At 41.8% G+C, this 17,750-nt stretch overlaps 1 protein-coding gene across 4 annotated transcripts in view; it reads right to left on the bottom strand.

Moving 5' to 3' along the window:
* Positions 1–17,750, bottom strand: part of LOC136677102 (protein lava lamp-like) — an 81,502-nt gene that overhangs the window by 22,610 nt on the left and 41,142 nt on the right. For all 4 annotated transcript variants that reach the window (XM_066654513.1, XM_066654512.1, XM_066654514.1 and 1 more), the window contains 3 exons: positions 7,896–8,054; positions 6,229–6,376; positions 3,551–3,685 (listed from right to left, as the gene is read on the bottom strand). In XM_066654513.1, coding sequence (XP_066510610.1) covers positions 3,551–3,685; positions 6,229–6,376; positions 7,896–8,054 — 442 coding nt within the window. The remainder of the gene's footprint in view (positions 1–3,550; positions 3,686–6,228; positions 6,377–7,895; positions 8,055–17,750) is intronic.

Genomic DNA, 17,750 nt, shown 5'->3' on the forward strand with positions numbered 1-17,750 from the left:
CTTAATCACAGGCTCTTTTCCGCTCCCCTCCTCTGGTACAACTCAACCCTTCAGCTTCAGAGCAAATGAGCCTCTACACTTTTACAGATATTTGCCAGACAAAAGAGGAGATGGCTGGATAAGAGCATTTCCATATAATAAATGTCTCTGAGAGGAGGCGTCACACGGCTGATTGAACACAATGACGCGTTGCCACCACATCAAAAGAAACCTGCGACGGGTCCGAACACCTCCAGCTATTCTAACGATGGGACGCTGCTATGAAACCAAGGCATTCCACCAGCCCCTTGTGTAAATATTTGCCGTCGGCATCTCCAGCGAGAGCGTTTTTCGCAGGGAGAGAGTGCTTGGCATCCGGAGAGTGAGAGCGCTAGTGAGTAAAAGAGAGGGAGAGGCAAAGATACACTGGAAAGAGCTCAGGAAAGCCTCAGGGCGGGTGGTGGCTGCCCTGCTGAAGACCACACACGCGGAGGGCCTGGAGAAAGCAGGCCACCTAAGGAACGGCTGGAATGGCAAAGGAGAGAAGCAGACGTGTTTGAGTTGGAAAGGCGCAAGCAAATTCGACAAACATGAGGGAGATTATTCCAGCGTTTAGAGTGGAAGAAGGTGAAGCTGGTTTCTGGAGGGTGGGACAGAGATCACATTTCTGATGGCTTTTTAGCAGATATTACAGGCGGTGATGGAAAGCCAAAGAATGTGTTGTGTTTGGAAGGAAAGCACAGGGCCGGTGTGAAAGCTGAAGAGGGTCCATAGTAATACAAACAGGAATAGCAGATAAGACAGAGAGAGTAATAGGCAAAATATCTGCTTACCTGCTTTAAATAGGAATATAAAAAAGCATCAATGCATCATTAATTCCAAGTCACCAGTTGTCTATGGTTATAGTAATATTTTATAAGTATAATTTTTAAAATATAAGTAGTCTTTTCAGGTTAAAATAGAAAAAATGTTTAATAATCTGAGGAAAATGTATTTGTTTGGCTTTTACAGTCAATGCTGCACTACTTTGTTACATGTTATTCTATTAGCATTTATATATTAAGTTTATAACTGTGTTTAAATATGAGATCTAAGCACAAAATTCAATGAAACCACTTTTTCTTCTCTAATTCAAAATTTGAACCAATAAGCACCAGGTCATACCAATATCAGGGCACTGGATGCTCAAGTTTGTTTGGTGCTCTCTCGACTCAAACTCTGACTGGCCCCTCTCTTGTCTCTTGCCATCTCACTGACTGCATCGCTCATCATGGTGAACTGTGAGGACTGACAGCAGAGAGAAACCTGCAGGTGCTTTGTCACTCTTGGAGAGTTGCATGTCTGATTTTACTGTATCTGTCTATATCAGGAGAGTGGCTGCAGCTTGATGAAGTGTTCTAATTATAACAGATGCATTTGGATAATTATAGAACACTGAATATAAATTTTAAAAGGAGCTGGACAGGACCTATTTTGGCCTCACCTTTGAAAAAACTTAGAATTGCCAGTGTAATGAAGTCACAGATTTACACCACAGTTGGACAGTATTAACATATGCTCTGGTTTCAGTAGAGGCAAATAAAGGTGCAAGCTGGCATATGGAATGTGTGTGTGTCTGTGTGTTTCAAAATGTGTAAAGCAGGAGATTTGTGGCAGGTGCAGCCCCAATCAGTGCCACACTGCCCTGGGTGTCACATTTATTATCCCAGAGTGTGCAGTAATGGGGAGTGTGTGTGCGGTGAGGTGGTTATTAAGAGGCTGATGTCAACACTCAGTCTGCAGAGTGCAGTCTAATCAGACAGCACTGCTCCAAACACACACACACACACGCCTGGGCTGCAAGCCATGCCTGTCACACACATCACACACGCTCTCACATGCACACACAATTTTGCATAACCGCACACTACAGCAGAGTATGCTGTGCCCACACACACAAACCACACACTAATACAAACTTAGGCACAAACACAGGCTCACACTCACACGCACACACACAGACACACACACATATACCACACAAACACATTATACATCACCACACACTTGCAGATTGCCACACACTAACACAGGCTGCTTGTTTATATTCACACCACGTCACAGCTGCTCACACACTTGTGTTGGTTTTGTGTTGAGTCATTCCATTACGCCCGTCCTCCTCCACCTCCTTCAACGTCTTCTGGTGCACACTAGTATAAGTCTGCAATCTGTGCTTTCACTAAATACAAACTGTTTTACAAACATTCATAGGAGAGTGAAGTTTTGGGCTATAAAAATAAACCTGTAAGATTAGGCCTCTGCTGGTAACAGTTTTATTCTTCCGGTTATTGTTACCACATTGAAAATAATAGTGGTATATGGTATAAATGTTTGAGTGGGAGATTAATTAGAGGATATACACAAATTTAAAAATATAGTTATTAATAATAAAATATAATTGTTTAATTTAAATAACAAACAAACCAACATGGCTAGAAGGTGGGCTTGGGACTGGAAGGCTGCTTGTTTGATTCCCGTGACTGACAGGGAAAATGGGAGTGGTAGAAGTGAAGGAACAGTACTGTCCTCACACCTCAATCCAGAGCTGAGGTGTCTCTGAGCATGGCACACAACCCCAATTGCTCCTCGGGTGCCGTTTATGCTCCAGGTGTGTGTTCACTGCCTCTAGTGCAATAGTGTGAGTGTGTGTTAACTGTCACGTTTGTACAATGACAAATGATTGCACATTTGCATTTGGAACCTGAGACCCTGGAGCTGCCACTATGCAGCCAGTGCGGTAATCTAAGGGAGTGGTAGAATAAATAGAACATGAGCAAATATACAGCATTAAGGGTGTGTTCAGACTTGTAGTTCGGTTCTCTTAGTCCAAACCAAACAATAAAATAACACGTTGTTGCATTTTAGTTCTGGTTTGGTTCAAGTTCTCACTCAAAATTGAACCAAAGTAAGCAAAAAGTGACATATGATGCACCATTTAATGCACCTTAGACAGTGAAGTCATCAGCTGGGCTTAATGCACCTATTAGGGTTGTGTGTGTTTACCTGGAGGTAATTTTACCAGAGCGGCAACTCTGGTTTTACCAAGTGGAAACAAAGCAAGAGGTGGGGAAGTGGCACCAGGAATTCCAAGGGAAGCAACGCTACAGAAAGAAGACTTTAGGAGGTCTGTCCTTCGTAGGTTGTTTTAAACGCAATCTGTTCCCTCATGGTGCGATAATTTTTCACCTTGGGAAATCACATCCTGTGTTCGGTTAGTTTTGATGCCTTTGGTTCAAGTTGCATTCATACTTGAAACAAACTGAACCAGAGTTTAGAAATGGACCGAGGCTCATTTGTTCAGACGGCCTGTGTCCACTTGTTTGGTGCACACAAGAGTTTGTAAGGGAGCGATCACGTTTACTCTAACGAGCCAATCGCACCAAGGTTCGTTTTTAACAAATCTGAACACATCCTAAAAGATACAAATTGGGATCCAGACCAAAAAACTGGACAAAGACAACTCTAACAATGAGGTAATAGAGAGAGAGAGAGAGAGAGTGACAGAGAGGGTCTGAGAAAGGCATTGATCTACCTTGACTCTTTGAAGGGCCGAGGGCCTCCACTGCCTCACGTATCTGCGTCGAGCTACTCTTAAAAGCTGACAGGAAGCGGCGGAGAGCAGCCTCAGATGCAGAGGCCCTCAGATCCTCATAACATGAAAGGACATCTGCAAAAAGAAAGAAAGAGAGAGAGAGAGAGACTGCTGCATCAAAAAGGCCCTGTGGAGATGTTGGAGGCTCGTCTTTTTTAATCCGCGCAACGGAGCGTCTCGGGATGGCTCAGACGTTCGCTCACAGCCTAATTCATCTCAAAACACAGAGGAGCCAGGCATTTGCAATTCAATGTGAGGAGCAGATGATCAGAATAAAAATTACACACCAACCCTACTGAAGTAGGAAAATGGACACTAGAGACTTGCGTTTAGAGTTCTCTCTATATACACTGACACAGTTTGCATTTAAATCCCGCTGGATACAAATTTATTACAGAGGATTTTATTCCATTAAGGCACCCCACATATAGATGAACTTTGTGGGTTTACTATTACTGAGTGTCATCCAATTGTTGCTCCACAGTTTATCAAAAGACCACCTTTGATCAGATAGTATTTGGAAGAGTGGACTGACAGTTCTGTGTTTACAAGCTGGTATTAGTGTTCTGAGCAAAACAATGCTATTGAGATCTGTAAAAAGGAGTAACTCAGATTCATCCAAATTTCTTGAAAGAATAAAAACTTAGAACTTGAGAAATTCAGAATTGTTTGCACTGGTGATGGGAATCAATCTGAAATGCAGAGGGCTATCATATGAAATTGTTATAAATATCCTGCCTCGAATCATGGAAACGAATTCACAAATGACAGCCAAAGTGCATAGTATACAGTGGTGCCCACATCTGCACTTCAGGCGTCTCAAGCACAACTGATGAAACTAATCAAGGGCTTCATTTTTTGCATCAGGAAAAACACTTAAATTACTTGGACTGGCCAGAGGTTTGCTGACTGTGATGATTAGAAATATGGCTTTATTTCCCCACAAGAAATCATTACTGTGTTTGTGTCCTTTTCCTTATTCGTGCAAGCCAAAGGCACTGTGATACAGTTGGAAGCATAGTTTGCAAGTTCAAATTTAAAATACCCCTGGCTACACTACCCAGACATGGACAAAAGAGGAAACCAGCTGCCACCAGATTCCTGAGGAGTTGCTCCACTAAGCATTAAAAATGCTTGTCATGAAGGAATTGAATATTCTGAGACTGCAGTGCTCATTAAAAGTGACATTTAGTGTAGAATTTGGAAAGAATTCTTGTTGAGCTATTTAAATTGAAGTTATTTGACGGATTTCTGGGCGGCACGGTGGCACAGCTGGTAATGTCGCATTCACACAGCTGCAGGGACCTTGGGTGGTGGGTTCAAGTCCCACTCTGGGTGACTGTCTGTGAGGAGTTTGGTGTGTTCTCCCCGTGTTCATGTCAGTTTCCTGCCACAGCCCCTACGCTGGTAGGTGGATTGGCGACTCAAAAGTGTCCGTAGGTGTGTGTGTGTGCCACCCTGTGAAGGACTGGCGCCCCCTCCAGGGTGTGTTCCTGCCTAGCAACCAATGATTCTGGGTAGGCTCTGTGTCCACCGTGACCCTGAACTGGATAAGCAGTTACAGGAAATGAATGAATAAATGATTGGTTTATTGTAAACAGCTAAAGGTTTGTAAATTTTGCTGTATAATTAATTCAAAAATTTTGATACCACCTGTAACTGAAGCTAACGTTGTGAAGCCTTTACATTGTTGTAGAGGTGAAGTAATGTAATTGCTTTAAATGTGTCAAGATTCAAATAAGAGACTTCAGAGAATTTATTGTGTTGGATGATTTTTCATATACTGTCACCCATACTGTAATATAATCGTTTTTGGTTTATTACATGTATTTCACATATTTTGTTTTCATTTATTGTCCAATTTTTTTCTTTTTGTGGTGTTATATGGTAGTTTTTCCTCATAAAACAGCCAAATGAAAGAAGGTAGGTGTATTTTGTTTGTCTAATAAACAGCCATCTCAGAGTATAACACACATTAGCAGATAGCAGACCTGTGGCAACCTCATAAGTCCTCTAAAGTGCAAAGAGCAAAGTAGGTCAGCAAAGTAAGTCCAGCATTCAGCTTTTAATGAGGAGTTATGACTGCCAGTGAAATGGAGTGGAGAACGCACTGTTCGTGCTTTACTTGAAAATCAAACAAGTCTTCAGGTGCAAGGTTCAATTCAGAAGTCACAAACACTGGCCACACACACACACACACACACACACCCAACCATCAGCATAGTGCTTCCGCCATCACCTGAATGGCTTCACTAAGTGGTTGTTCTCAAAGAGCTCTCATACTGCAGCACACACACACACACACACACACACACCATTTGCTCGGGACCTGCACTGCATTCTGTCCCAGCTACGGATGAAAATGAGCTGACACTCTGCTGTGGCAGCAGAAAAGTAGAGCAACATCATGTACAGTCTAAATATTACACACTCCATCATACCGCTCTTACCCTTATATCCAATTACACATAAAAAAAAATAAAAACCTTGCTATTCTGCTTAAATTTGCAGGTCAGGGATCAGAAGCTTTGGATTATGTCTAGTGGAAATCTTATAGATGTACTGTATTAGCATGAAACTGATGTGCTGCTGTATGTTTTCATTTTTTGTTTTAATACCTTGCAATGGAGCACACAAACTGTGAAAGATATTCTCCTGGAAAGTGTGGTAAGCCTGACGGATTCCCTGCACCAGATCCTCTATGGTCCGCACTTGGAGGCTGTACAAGTTCCTGTGGAAATCCAACTCACTCTTCAGAGCTTCCACCTACACCACAGCAGAGATAAAAAAAAAAAAAAGATCCAAAACAAGCCAAAAGGTTAGCTCACATTCTGAGAAAAGCTGATTTCACTGGAGGTGCAGATGTTCAAAAAAGAAAAAAAAAACAATTTTCTAAGGTAAAGTTAAGAGGCCACTATACCGTATCAGATCTTGTCTTTATAAAAGGCAAGCACAACATTTCAAGAACACATTTAGTGAGTAATGAGGGAGAGAGGAGCACTCAGTCTCTCGAGTGTGTATTCCCTCATCCAGCGCCAGCAATGGTGGGTCTTTAAAAATGCATTATGGGCCCATAACCTGGAGTCAGGAGGTGCCTGGGCCATGCCGGCCCTGACTGTAGCGAGGCGTCACAACAAGTGTTGCATAAATCATTGTGTTTTTCCTGGCAGGGCGCAGTGTATCATGAATGATTCATGTCCTGGCCTCTCTCTGCCACCTCCTTGCGTCTGATCAGGGCTCTTTTCCTCAAATAACAGTGCAGATGACCCATGAGGCTGGAGTGGGAGGGTTAGACAGGAACACCCTGGCCGGGTTATTTTAGTATGAAATATTGATTGGCATTGACGGACCGTTAGCATACGGAACAAGATAGATTACCGCAAAGAGGAAGCATGAGCCTGGATATGTCTGTGGGAACAGGAAAAGGAGATGAGCAGGGGCCTATGGGGGGGGGGGGGGGGGGGGTGAGAGAGAGACAGACAGACAAACAGAGGACTTACAGGCTTTGAGGATCTGATTGCATTCAGATTGCATTGCATGATGCTTGATGATTAGGTCTACATCAACCTCCTCTCAAATGTACTGAACGGAGCTCTATTATAAAATGTAGTTTATAATCTTTTATACTTCTCTTCATGACATTTGGCATTAGACTCATGTGCAGCTGTTCCAGGGCACCCAATTCTATTGGCAAAGCTTTTCAATGCTACAGTACACAACTGAGCACTTGTTTCAGCAACAGATGCACCTTAACATACTGGAAATCACTCACTAGAAGAGGTGTCTATGGAATAGACTGGATGGGTGGAGACAAAACAGAGAGAAAACCAGACAAGGAAGATACAGGTAGACAGACACAGACTCACTGATCTTACTGATAAATATGCATTCACGATATTACTTACATACAGCAAGACATCACATAAATTGAGTGAGATAACCAGTGCAAACACAGATGCAGCACAGTGTGAATGAAATGGTGTGCATATAAACATCAACCAAGATACAAACCAGTACACAGAAGCCTGTTTATAATTTTATTACTGATACATAGATTCTGTCTGTATCCACATCCTGTTCTGAGAGAGAGCGCGGATAGAGGGAAGAGAGAGAGAGAGAGAGAGAGAGAGAGAGAGAGAGAGAGAGAGAAATATGATGCAGAAGCATGACCACTTCCTACTTGCTGAGGTTACAGTAGAGAGAAAGAGAGAGCAAGCAACAGTGGTGAGTCAGTCTCTTTCTCTCACTCATCTCTCTCTCCCACTCTCTGTCTCTCTCGACCCACCTGCTGCTGGGCCATTAGCAGTGAGTAATTGGCGGCTCGGCTGAGGGCGTGGGCGGCGCGTCTGGCTCGCTGGAGGGCTGCTCCCCGGGGGAAAGCGGGCAGCACTGCCAGAATGTTCTCCACCTCCAGCCCAGGCATCACCCGCTGCTCTGAGCCTGTCTGTAAAAAAAACACATACACACTTATAGAAGAAGATATTTCCCCCTGAAAATATTGATGCAGAACTGCACTCTTGGGAAATTAGAAGAATACAATTGCTCAACTAGTACATCATATGGAAACATTACACTCTACATATTCTACATAATAAACTCTATGCAACTGGACAGATCGACAATTCTGCTGAAAATAATGGAAATTGTAATATAAATGTAATGAATAAATACATTTAACAAAATATTTAATAAACTTAAAATTTCACCACAAATTTTAATATAAGGCAAGGTATATCGAAATGTTTAATTCAACCAGACATAGGAACAATATCACTGCATTATCACAAACATCCACTTTACACAAGTCCCAGAAACATCGTCTATCAACCAAGTTCCAGATAAATCTGCACCAGTCTTTATTTTTCGCTGACGTGATTCCAGCAGGCAGCAACATTCAAATGTGTCAAATGTGCACCAGCCATGTGGCTGTGGTCACATGCTCTTCTCTGAGCCAACCCAAGGACCACCCAGCCTGCCCCCCCCCAAAGTGGACCACCTCTGAAAGCATACACAGGGTCATGGCTAGGTGTAAAAAGACAACAGGGCTGTGGTGTGTGGCAGAACAAATTAGAGGCCACACTTACAACCAGGGCTCTAATCCCACTTTTCATCTGCTGGGCTTTGGTGTGACAACTGGCGAATGACGTCTTTAAAAGCCTAAACTCTACGCAAAACTATGCAAGCCCTTATTCATTTGGGTCACTTTATGTGGCTCCACAAACCAACGTGTTACTAGAGCTTGCTCTTGCTTTTAATACAGATTCACTACTATCTCCAATCTGTTGCAGGAACAAAACATTCGACTGCAGCAATTCCCTATATGTCATGATTTATGATTATTTATTCAGTTACTTGCACCTGCTATAACCCTACACTATCAACTGTGCACATCATTCTCTTTTAAAAAAATCACTAGCGACTAGGCTTTGTTCCATAGAGATATTTATCCATTGTTTTCATAGTAGTGTTACTAAATGCAGAGCATACAATGCTTCTCAGGCTTGAGCTGTGCTACTCATACCTAAAAATTGCACTAATGTTACAGGGAAAGTAGCTTTAAGTGGTCATGCTATGTCGTCACATCAATGTTATAAGTAGAGGGTGCAAAAACACCAGGTGGAAAATATAATTCTGCAAGTTTTAACATTTCACGTGTGTAAATATCTTTCTTGCCAGCAGAAATGTGAAACTGGTGAGCACAGAGAGAGGAACTGAGCATGCACTGATCATAATCTCAGTCTCAAACTGTATTTTACCTCATTCTTTAATGGTTTTTACCCTCTTGAGTTTAAAGATACCTTCACATGCCAAGCTCTTTCTGTGCTCAAGAGGATTTTCCACACATATTGATGGTATTGGCTGATGTGTCCTGCTTCTGTGGTTGCCAGTCTTAAAGTCTGTATACAGCCTGTCTACTAGGAGAAGCCTTTATGGTTCACAGAGCTACTGTTATCCCCAAGACAAAGAACCACTGATAAACAGGGTCAGGAGATGGTGGTAATCCACTGTTTATAGCGCATTCAAATCATAGAAATATATGACATACATGTGGAAATGACCTTCACTGCAAGAAGGTGTTACAAAGCTGAGACTGAGTCGACTCTGAAGTTTGACTCTCTGAATCATTTGCTAAGATGATCAAAGAATTAGTTTGTTCGGGAGTCGACCGATTTTCACAAGCTACGTTTACTTTTTATACCCACACCACTGTACAGAGATGCTGTGGGACGGCCTTGGAACATTCATTCATTCATTGTCTGTAACCGTTTATCCAGGTCAGGGTTGCGGTGGGTCCGGAATCATTGGGCGCAAGGCAAAAACACACCCTGGAGGCGGCGCCATGGGAAGAAACCAGAGCACCCAAAGGAAACCCATGTGGACATGTGGTACAACACACAAAACTCCTCACAGACGGTCACCTGGAGCAGGACTTGAACCTACAACCTCCAGCTGTGTGACTGCGACACTACTTTCTGCGCCACTGTGCCGCCCTGGCCATGGAACATTCATTCATTATCTGAAACCGCTTATCCAGTTCAGGGTCGCAGTGGGAATCATTGGGCGCAAGGCAGGAATACACCCTGGAGAGGGGCGCCAGTCCTTCACAGGGCAACACAGACACATTCACTCACACCTACGGACACTTTTGATTCGCCAATCCCCCTACCAACGTGTGTTTTTGGACTGTGGGAGGAAACCGGAGCACCCAGAGGAAACCCACGCGGACACAGGGAGAACACACCAACTCCTCACAGACAGTCACCCGGAGCGGGAATTGAACCCACAACCTCCAGGCCCCTGGAGCTGTGTGACTTTGACACTACCTGCTGCGCCACTGTGCCGGCCTGGCTATGGAACAATACTCTGAAAATAAATTTGGACACTGAACAGTAGACGGCTTCTCCTAGTAATAACTAGTTTAAAATGCTACGCTTACAAAGTGCATTATATTGTTTTAACTATTCAAAGCCAGATGGTTCAGAAGCGATCATGACTGAATTGGCCACAAAGCTAAAATTAACTTAATTAGAATCCATCCATAAAGGCTTTTGTTAGTTGTCTTGTTAAAGATTATCTGTTCATGTAATAAATTTCAGCAGCATAGTTACATACTTTGGAATGCATCTGTCAAATTTTACATCCCACTCCCCAGGCCCCAACCTGAGAACCTGCCCATGTGTCCAAGTGTTATTTTTCATCACTTTGGTCTTTAAGAACAAAACAGAGTAGGACCGAGGCACAATCCACATCCTCTCCAGCTCAGAAAGTTAAAAAAAATATGCAGAGGGGAAAAAAAAAGTGTCAGGAAACACTATATCTTTGGGCAAGTCAAGTGAATGTGCTTACTCTTTAGAAAAACGAGACAGTGGGCCGGTTCAGGTCTTCATCTGACATATTTACTATGATGAATTATTCAATGACGGAGAGAGGTGTGCTGTGAGCGGGCTCATCAGGCCTCGCTGATGCACATCACTGTGGCCATTCGGCAGAGACAGGCTCGCGAGAGTGCCGCACAAATGAATCCATCAAAACAGGGAGCCAACGGGAGCTTTTGGTGCTTATTATGGCACTTAACGCTTGGATGGGATTCATAAACCTACTGTCTTCCTTTGATGTAGTGTATAATACAATCTAGGGCTGTTAGGCTTTCTTGAATAAAGTCAATTATTTTATTTTAAAAAATGATATAAATATATTTATTTTAAAAATTTTAAAACTGATTCATTCATTTATTCATTGTCTGTAACCACTTATCCAATTTATGGTGGCGGTGGGTCCGAAGCCTACCCGGAATCATTGAGCGCAAGGTGGGAACAAACCCTGGAGGGTACTTAAAATTGATTATTCCTCAAAATAATGCATCAAGAGAAAAAATTATGTAAACTCAATGAGAGGATTTGTAGCAACAACGCTTGTGTCATAATATTAATTTTCACAAATGATTGCCACTATTTTAATCACTAGTGTGATTAAAATTTAACCCGAATCAAACTTCTGAGTATTACACAACTTTACACAAATGATCTGATTCGTCTGAAAATTCGGAAACCAAATCTTCAAGAACTCTTTTGTAAAGCTTAGGTTAATGGCTGCTTAATATTTTGCTTCAAGGCTGAAAGGTTTCTAGGTGGCTTGAGATACATTCGAATTTCAAAATAAAAGCATACTCCTCCAGCACTGAAGCAAGTTTAAAACTGACATTTGTAGAAAATGAGTAGAAGAAGAGGTTAACGAAACCAAACAGAAGAGTATTACAACTAGCTTGTTTCTTAGCTACATTTACCATACAAAGCCATATCTCACAACTACAACTGTTCTAACTGTTCCTATACATAAACTATACAAGTCCAAAGCACCATGGCTGAATTACTTACAAACAAAAAGTAAATAAAAGAGCAGGATCCAATGATCTTCACACATTCATACACAGTCTTCAGTCAAAACACATTACTTTCTCTCTGCAGTACATGGACACTTTACGATGGGCGTGTCAAAGAAACTGTTACAGGGTGGAACGTAACACCGAATGAATGAAAGATAAATAACATATCAGAATATCCTATAATATAGAATATCGTTCCAAGGCTAGTGGTGATATGAAGCAGAAGTTGTGAGATGTATCTGATATCTACTATCAAAAACCACCAGTGTATTTACACATTTGTCCTTTATGTGCTCAAATAAATCAATTAACACTAGCCAACTAACCATGAGTGCAGAATTGTCATGATATTAAAGCTTCAAACATACAGTTCTCTGTAAAAACAGTCCTCTGTTTTCCATGATGTGTGTTCAGAAGTGCCCAAATCCAATTTAAATCTCAATATTAATAACAAAATATTAATATTTTAACAGCTATATGATAGATAGGAGGCACCTATTTAAAGGAAGAGTTGAAGATAAAGTAGAGCTGCAATGTTTCACAGTGAAAGGTCTGTGCTCTTGCTGTAAATCAGCCTCAATGAGGGTCAGGCAAGTGGGGATCCGTCACTGAGGCGTTTCAGTAGTTTGATCACTGCTCAGGAATAATCTAGTGGAGGTGAGGGTTAAAAGCCTGCTCCTTCACTGTTTACAGTGAGCAGTGTACTACAGGGCCTGGAGCTATTTAGCAGCCATGAATAAACATCATCCATTGTCCTGACAAGGCTTAACGCAGACCAACCTTGCTGGCTGTACGTAGGCCAGGACTGCTTTGAAGCTTCACTTCTTTATTATGGTTTCCAATGGAAATATCACCTTTTGCATTGGCCAAGACGGCGCTTTGCTCAGCAAAAGTGGACAAAGGAAACTTTTATTTGGATTAGGCAGAGCCTTTCTTTTGTCGCTGTGTTTAGGAAGGGTTTGGCATGAATTCAATAATTCTCTCAAAAGTATCCTGGGAGAATGAGACACATTCCAGCTTCTGACTTGAGCAACAGCACAAGGCACACATATAAAACGAAATTCTGACTACCATCAATAATGGATTTAAGCGCCATATGTCTAGAATTTTAAATAAACAGAATAGTGAGGGATAAACTGCAGACAACTCTACTACAGAGACTTAGACAGAGAGAGCTGTCATGCGCATCTAGCAAAGAAAGTCTCACTGCTACTGAATAGTGCAGGAGTCAATGGTACGTCTCTGAAAAAAGTGTCTCTGAGGTCATTAAAATGATGATGCCACTGCAACTGCAATTCAGAATAAAAAAGTAGCCAAAACAGAAATAGGAATGCCTTCTAGTTTCGTAAGATTTATGTCTACTCCGTCCTCCTAAAATCATTTAACCTTCCGTCTCATGCTGCACCTGAAGAAATAAGTTTGCAACAGCTTTTAAAAATGCTTTCCTCAAGTTTCCCTACTTACAAATTCATTACTATAATTTCATCATCCCCTTCTAATACCAGCCAGTATTCGGCCTGCATTACTACCCACAGCTTGCTTTTTTTTCCCCCTGGAGGTTTCCCTGCTGGTGCGTGGATTGTATCCCGGCTTGTTTACACCTGCTCAGTGGGTCTGTTTAGCCGTGCGCCAATTAGGGCCTAATTAAATGCTGGGAGCCCCAGTCGAGCTCGCTTAGTTCTGATCCTAGGAGCTACTTTGATCTCCTCTGACAGATAAGGTGTCTGCTCCAGAGCCTAACCCTCCACTTGGAGTAAATCCAGTTCATTAAAACAAGGGGTTTTCAGGAACGGTGGAAGAAAACAACAGAGGGGCGAGGGAGGGGATATTTATGGTTAAAGAAGCTCAGGCGGTTTGGGATGTATAATGATCTTCTCATGTGAGTTTGGGGTGTTTTTTGGCCCAGTGAGCAGGGATGGCAGCAGGAGGATACAGCTGCTGCAGGATTACAGTCCAAAACCAATCCGCCCTTTGCTCGGCTCAACACCGTTGGATTCGGCTCTACAGAGGCAAAAAGCGACATAATCACAGCTTTTTTTTTATATATATATACCACTGCAGTAAAGACAGCCTCTTTACTGCAGAGCTGTGGCTTCTAACCAGAGGCAGTTAAAGCAGCCTAAACCCACACTCAAGTAAAACTACTGTTACTTTCTTTGAAATAATGGAAACAGCTTTTCACACTCATTTACACGTTAAAAGGTTTGATGTCAAATATAGGTTTTTATTTATGTTAAGCATAGCCTGTGTGTTTCTGTATAAAGTCACTGAGCATGATGACTTTAGGCAGCTTCTCCAGAGCGTCACAGGCTTATTGTTCATTTTTAATGGCAATTATACAACAAATGGATGCACCTTATATCAGCTATGTTCCCTCATCAGGAGTCTGTAAACTTTTAGACATATAGTGTACATGAGTGCTAGGAAAGGAATAACTGTTAAGGCAGAATACACCAGGAAAGGTACAAATCGAGCAGAATGGTGCATGTAGGTGATAAACAAACGTAGTCATTATTCACATCTTCTTCAAGCTCATGAAATATACAACACAGTGAAACGTTAAACAGTATCAAAGCCTCTCTTCTCACACCATCTTTGCTTTTGTAGAATACAACGCACAGGGCACCACTTCTTTGGTAAAACAGTAAGTAGACGTGGAACTCTGTCAGGAAGAATATCTAAGTCTTTTTGTCACCTCCAGCCTCAGTGTGAACCTGAAGGACACCTGCTGTGAGTCAATCACAATTTGTTTCCACTTCCGTCTTTTCCTCCCTCTCTCAACTTTGCTTTTCTCAACCTTTTTTTTTTGTGTCACGGCTCACAGCGGTAACTATTTGAATAATAAAGGCAGACCAGTGCCGTAGTGTTCACGGTCGTGTGTATGAAAAATGGCAATGACACACATCATTTGTTTAGCCTGATTCTCTCTAAGGCTTCCCACAGCTTCCCCAGAAAGGGAGATAGCTAATTTAGATGCCATGCAGAGGGAGCAGGTGTTTAAGCTTCAGGCTAGCTTAACATCAGCTAACGCACCTCAAAACTCCCGCAGGCAAAACCTTCCTAATATTCCACCAAAGAAACCCACCTTCACCAAGAGTAAAGCAAATGAACACAACTACACCACTCACAAGCTAAAAATCAATTTGCGCATGCTGTGAATATTCAAACCAATGTGCCTTTACAGCCCTCATTGAACAAAAACCTGTACTCACGTAGTTCTCTCCTCATAACTGTAGTGGTCCCTGACTAAGCAGATAAGAGCTGTTAAATATCACACAGCAAAAATAACAAAGATCTGCTACAAAATCTGAACTTCTGAATGTACTGTATGCAGCGATAGGCCCAAAGCAGAGGTAGTTCCTTTCCTTCACAGACAAATTTTAATATATATCTTTAAAAACAAAAAGGACTTCATTATTTTACATTATTGAGCTGCACATTGGCTCAATAATGACTTGCCTCTCACACCTATTTCTTTCTTGTACGGTTTCTCCTCAAATATTCATGAGGTTTAAAGAGCATGGTGTGTGAATAAAACATCAAAGCTACACTTACAGGGTCCTTCAAATTAAAATCGAGGGTTAGAGAGCCATGTTAGGGAAAGCACTGAAGATCAAACATGGATTGAGTCGGTGCATGTCAAGTCTTACATGACGATGAGGTCACAAAGTCTGTGAAAAGATGCAAGCATAAATCAGCTTATGCTAGTGTCTTAAATCCACATGTATTAGTGAATAAAGGAAGGTAAAATAAACCTTTTACCCACTGCCTGCACAAGGCTAAAGCACTAAAGCTTCAATACAGAAAATAAAAAGGTTTTGTGGCAAAATCCACAGACATCTTTGTGTGTCTTTCTACTTCAGCAGAGAATTTCTGCACTACACAAAAAAAAACAAAAAAAACAACGCTGACATCACATCTACTGGCAGAAAGATTAGAAAAAGATTATCGTAAACATTTCCGACACAAGAACAAAAGAGACCACACCATTCTTATCACCGAGCTCCTTCAGATTGTAGTTCAGACACCCACACAGATTTTGTTTCAGAAACCGGATGTGAACATTTAACCAATGTGTCTTGACACTTTTGAGATAAGCCTTGCCCCTTATACCAACAGTCTACAACCAACAGTGTACATTGAGTTTAACAGCACTGCTTTATTGAGGAAACATCAGCTAATAGATTTATTCACAAAAACCACATACAAATAATTACATATTACATGATTTCAGTAACATTTTGTGGATGTCAGCTGTCAAATTATTGATTGAAAATATGTATGAAGCATGGTTTGAGGGTAAATAAGCGTAGTTGGTGCTGGAAACTAAAACCAAGGGGCTATTACAGACAGTCTAAAATAATGATTAACAATAATCAGCTCACATCCAGGGCTTGCCTGTGGTGAAAAGCTCTAGGCTGTAACTAAATGTTAATAGGAGATGCACAGATCAATCAGGGCGCTACTCAGGGGGAGGAAAAACCCTGCCGCTGGTGGGCCCCAGCTGTTGGGCCTTTGGATCTGTTTTAATGGCAGGTACTTCAACCACTCCTGGAGTCTAAGCCCATTCTATTCCTACTGAGAGCACCAGGGAGTCCACAACAAAAAGTATTCCCTCCTGGCTCCACCATCCGAGACACCGGGGGGCTCCCTTTTTGATCCCACAGGAGCTTGCTGTGGAAATGGGCAGCTCCATTCAATCATTCCAGCAAAAAAGCCATTTATCTTCTATTTCAGACCCTGCTGCTCACTAGCTCTTAGTTGCACATTTGTTCTCGCTTGATGGCTAAAATCCCATAATTGAAATCCAGCACATGTAATTATGCAAATCAGGCACCTGGGACACCACCTAAACTCTTAGTACATTTCCATGTAAACCTGCTTGGTTGCGATTACGTACTTAGAGGGCTCAAGGTTTTGCGTAAGCACCGTGAGATCAATCATCACATACAGTCATTTAATACTGATTGCCTTTAGCTCCAGTGGAGCATACTTTCCAAATGGCTAATAACAGTTTGTGTACACACCTCTAAATATTAAAATAAATCACGCGGCCATGTCCTTATTCACAGCAGATGGGACACTTTGTCTGCGGTTTCTCAAAGGGCCACTGTACAAACTGGGGACATTTATCTTGTCCGAACGGTGGAGGCACATCATCAGGTGAGCTCCCTGGCTGGAGCTTTGCGATTCTGCAACATGGCTGAGAAAGTAATGGATGTCCTCCACTCTTGATGAAGTTCTCGGTATGTGCATCACTGCTCAAGCAGAAATTGGTGCCCCGCTTACAGGACTGAAGGGACTCTGTTGGGACTGAGGGGAACATATGGGTCCTTTTTCCTGATGCTCCTGGAGCACGTCTCCAGGCTAAACACCTCATTTACTGGCCATAGTTCCAACAACTTGTGCAATATGAAGTAGATAACTTTTTATATTTTACACATGTTTTGTACAAACTTTGTTTTGTTTGTGTGGTTAGTCAGTTCCTTAATTTAACCACTTCACATACTGCATTGTTGACAAGGAGAAAATAAGGAGACAACCTTTATTTATGGTATTTTTGGATGACACTAATATAATAAATATAAAATCTACGTGTATCTAACAAATTACAATTCAAGCTACATCTATTGTCATTCAGAAGTGACTCTGTAATGTTTTTTATTTAAAAATGACTATTAAGTAAAGTCATAACACAAAGGGAAATAAATAATTAAATTACAAAAATATGCTGGTCTTCTGCACTGGCTACTAATA

This window comes from Hoplias malabaricus, chromosome X2 (genome assembly GCF_029633855.1).
Source record: "Hoplias malabaricus isolate fHopMal1 chromosome X2, fHopMal1.hap1, whole genome shotgun sequence".
In the NCBI taxonomy this organism is placed as follows: Eukaryota; Metazoa; Chordata; class Actinopteri; order Characiformes; family Erythrinidae; genus Hoplias; species Hoplias malabaricus.